The 2,916-nt window shown below is 65.5% G+C and overlaps 1 protein-coding gene across 1 annotated transcript; it reads left to right on the top strand.

The window, feature by feature from the left end:
* The first annotated feature begins 1,181 nt into the window (after positions 1–1,181).
* MARCKSL1 (MARCKS-like 1) lies at positions 1,182–2,602 on the top strand. The gene is made up of 2 exons (XM_006894964.1): positions 1,182–1,268; positions 2,090–2,602. Exons 1-2 carry the CDS (start codon positions 1,182–1,184, stop codon positions 2,600–2,602), a joined length of 600 nt encoding a protein of 199 aa, XP_006895026.1.
* Positions 2,603–2,916: the final 314 nt, after the last annotated feature.

Raw genomic sequence — 2,916 nt, 5'->3', positions numbered from 1 at the left:
CAGTCCTCATCACCTTCCTCCTGGGAGCTGGGGGAGGAGGTGGGGGACAGGACACACACAACTAGGACCTGGGCTCTGGGTTCCACCGGCCCGCCCAGGTGAGAGGAAGAGAAAGAGGCAGAGGACCAGCGCTGGAGAGGCTGCTGTCACCCCCACCCTGGCCCTGCCTCCGGGTTAGGTCACTCTGAGGCAAGATAGGGAGCTAGCCTAGGCCTTCCTGGAGAAATGTTTTTAAAGACCTTCAGAGGTGGAGAGAGTCTTAGTAGAGTCGGGTAGGTTTCCTCCCCTGCTTCTTCAGGACCTGGGGTGTGTTTTTGAGGTACCCTGAGTCTCTCCTGGATTTCTTTGCCTGAACAGGTAGCCCTGAGATAGGGAAGCAGTTGTGTGTATGTTTAGGGAACCCTGGACTGCGGTCAGGTCGTCATCCTCTGAGTCTAAGCTTCCTGACAGCGGTCCCAGCAGGGCAGACCACCCCCCCCCCCGCAGGCTGGCAGGAGCGTGGGTGGGACCCCTAAATCGTCTCCAGGGTCCAGTGGACGTGAAAGCCGCAGCCCTGCGGCTTCGTGACCACATTTTCTGGACCAGCATTCTGACGAGTCTGGGCATGTGAGCACTCCGAAGAGTTCAAGGGGGTGGCTCCCAGTCCAGGACCAAAGGATTCGAGGGAAAGGGACAGGAGGACCACGGTGCTGGGCCTTCACCTAGAAAGGAGGTGGTTGGAAAGGCTGGTCTCGCCCCTCCCCTCTAGGGCACCTCCCTCACCGCCCTCAGCTCCTCCCCAGCTCTCTCCTTGCCACACCTTACACCTGGTCCTGGTGATCGGGTCGGGTGGGAGAATCAGACCGCCAGCGTTGTCCACTGCGCAAGTGGGGTCCCGACCTGACCCCGCCTTCGCCCTTCGATTGGGCGCTCATTTAAATGGCCGGCCCCGCCCCCGGGCTCCAGGCGCTTATATAGACAGCTCGGCGGGCGACGGGCAGCATTCCGGCGCGGAGCAGAAAGGCGGTGTGTACGGCTAGCGGGTCATGTGTGGAGCGGGGGTGCAGCTCGGTTTTCCCGACACCCCTCCCCCTCAGGCGTGAGCTCCACCCCTCTGCCGGCCAGGCCGACCCCCTCCGAACCAACCCCTGCGATGTGAGCCTGGGGTGGCTCTGGGCGCCCCCAGTAGACCCCCACCCAGCATGGGCAGCCAGAGCTCTAAGGCTCCCCGGGGCGACGTGAACGCCGAAGAGGCAGCAGGCTCTTCCCCCGCCAAGGCCAACGGACAGGTGGGTGCGCTCGGCACGGCCTGCCTCGGCCGCTTCCCCTAGCACCTCGCCTCCTCTGGGGCCCTGGACCAGGGACGCGCGCTTTGTCCGGCCCGGGACACGCGGCGCCCCCTCCCCCGCTCGGTCCCTTTGTTCTCGGCGCCGCAGCCCCCGCGGGCGAAGCGAGGGGAGGGGCGGGGAGGGGGCGCTGGCCGAGCCCCACCGCCTTCTTTGTTCCCGGCCCCGGCCCCCGGCGCTGCCCCTCGGCCGCCCTGAGGGCCGCGCGGGGAACAAAGGCGCTGCCGGGCCGCGCCGAGGGGCCTCCCTGGGCCCGTGGGGGCGGGTGTCCGCTGGGAAGGGCACCCCCCAATGGCAGCCCGACCTCGGTGGGCCACGGCTCCGCCGTTTTGGTTTTTTTGTAAGGGGCGTCGAGATGGGAGGAGGGTCTGCGGAGGGTGGGGGCTGCCTGCACGAAGCAGGAGGCGGGGGCATCAGGCCGTCCAGGTGCCCGGAGACGGCGCCCGCGACGGCTTCCCGCCCAGAGCCGCCTGGCACGGCCCGCCCGGCCGGCCCGCGGCCCCGGGCCGATCTGAACGCGCGGAACGCAGCGCCCGGGGAGGGGGCGGGGTGCCGCGTGCAGCAGCGCCTCCTGCCGGCCGTGCCGCGCGCTCCGCGCTTTGAGCGGCCACGGGGAGATGTTTGACGGGATCCCTCTTGTGGGGTGAGTTATGCCAGACTTTGGGGTCGCAGAGTAATGGAGATTGAGCTCCCGATGTCAGGAGAGGGTCAGGAGCAGGCTGGGGGAGGGCCCCCACCTCACTGCTGTCTCCTCTGCCCTGCAGGAGAACGGCCACGTGAAAAGCAATGGAGACTTGTCCACCAAGGGGGAAGGGGAATCGCCTCCCGTGAACGGAACAGATGAGGCAGCTGGGGCCACCGGCGATGCCATTGAGCCAGCACCCCCCACCCAGGGCGCTGAGGCCAAGGGGGAGGCCCCCTCCAAGGAGACCCCCAAGAAGAAGAAGAAATTCTCTTTCAAGAAGCCTTTCAAATTGAGCGGCCTGTCCTTCAAGAGAAATCGGAAGGAGGGTGGGGGCGATTCCTCTGCCTCCTCACCCACAGAGGAAGAGCAGGAGCAGGGGGAGATCGGTGCCTGCAGCGAGGAGGGCACTGCCCAGGAAGGGAAGGTTGTCGCCACCCCGGAGAGCCAGGAGCCCCAAGTCAAGGGGGCAGAGGCTGGTGCTGCCTCCAAGGGAGGAGACACGGAAGAAGAGGCAGGGCCCCAGGCTGCAGAGCCGTCCACTCCCTCGGGGCCAGAGAGTGGCCCTACACCAGCCATGGAGCAGAATGAGTAGCTGGGTGGGGGCAGGTGGGTGATCTCGAAGCTGCAAAAACTGTGCCGTCCTTGTTGAGGTCACTGCCTGGACCTGGTGCCCTGGCTGCCTTCCTGTGCCCAGAAAGGAAGGGGCTGTTGCCCCTTTCCAGCCACGTCCCCTCTCCCTCCTGTGGATTTTCCCATCATCCGTCTGGTCTTCCTCTTGAGGCCAGTTGAAGATGGTCCCTTACAGTTTCCCAAGTTAGGTTAGTGATGTGAAATGCTCCTGCCCCGACTTCTTTCCCTTTCCTCACCCCTGCTGAAAGCAGTTGCTGGTTTTTGTCCCCAGTTTTG

Source organism: Elephantulus edwardii, unplaced genomic scaffold (genome assembly GCF_000299155.1).
Source record: "Elephantulus edwardii isolate Elephantulus edwardi_28Jun2011 unplaced genomic scaffold, EleEdw1.0 scaffold00152, whole genome shotgun sequence".
NCBI lineage: Eukaryota > Metazoa > Chordata > Mammalia > Macroscelidea > Macroscelididae > Elephantulus > Elephantulus edwardii.
The sequence above is the reverse complement of the archived record's forward strand: the minus strand, read 5'-3'. Positions and strand labels throughout refer to the sequence as shown.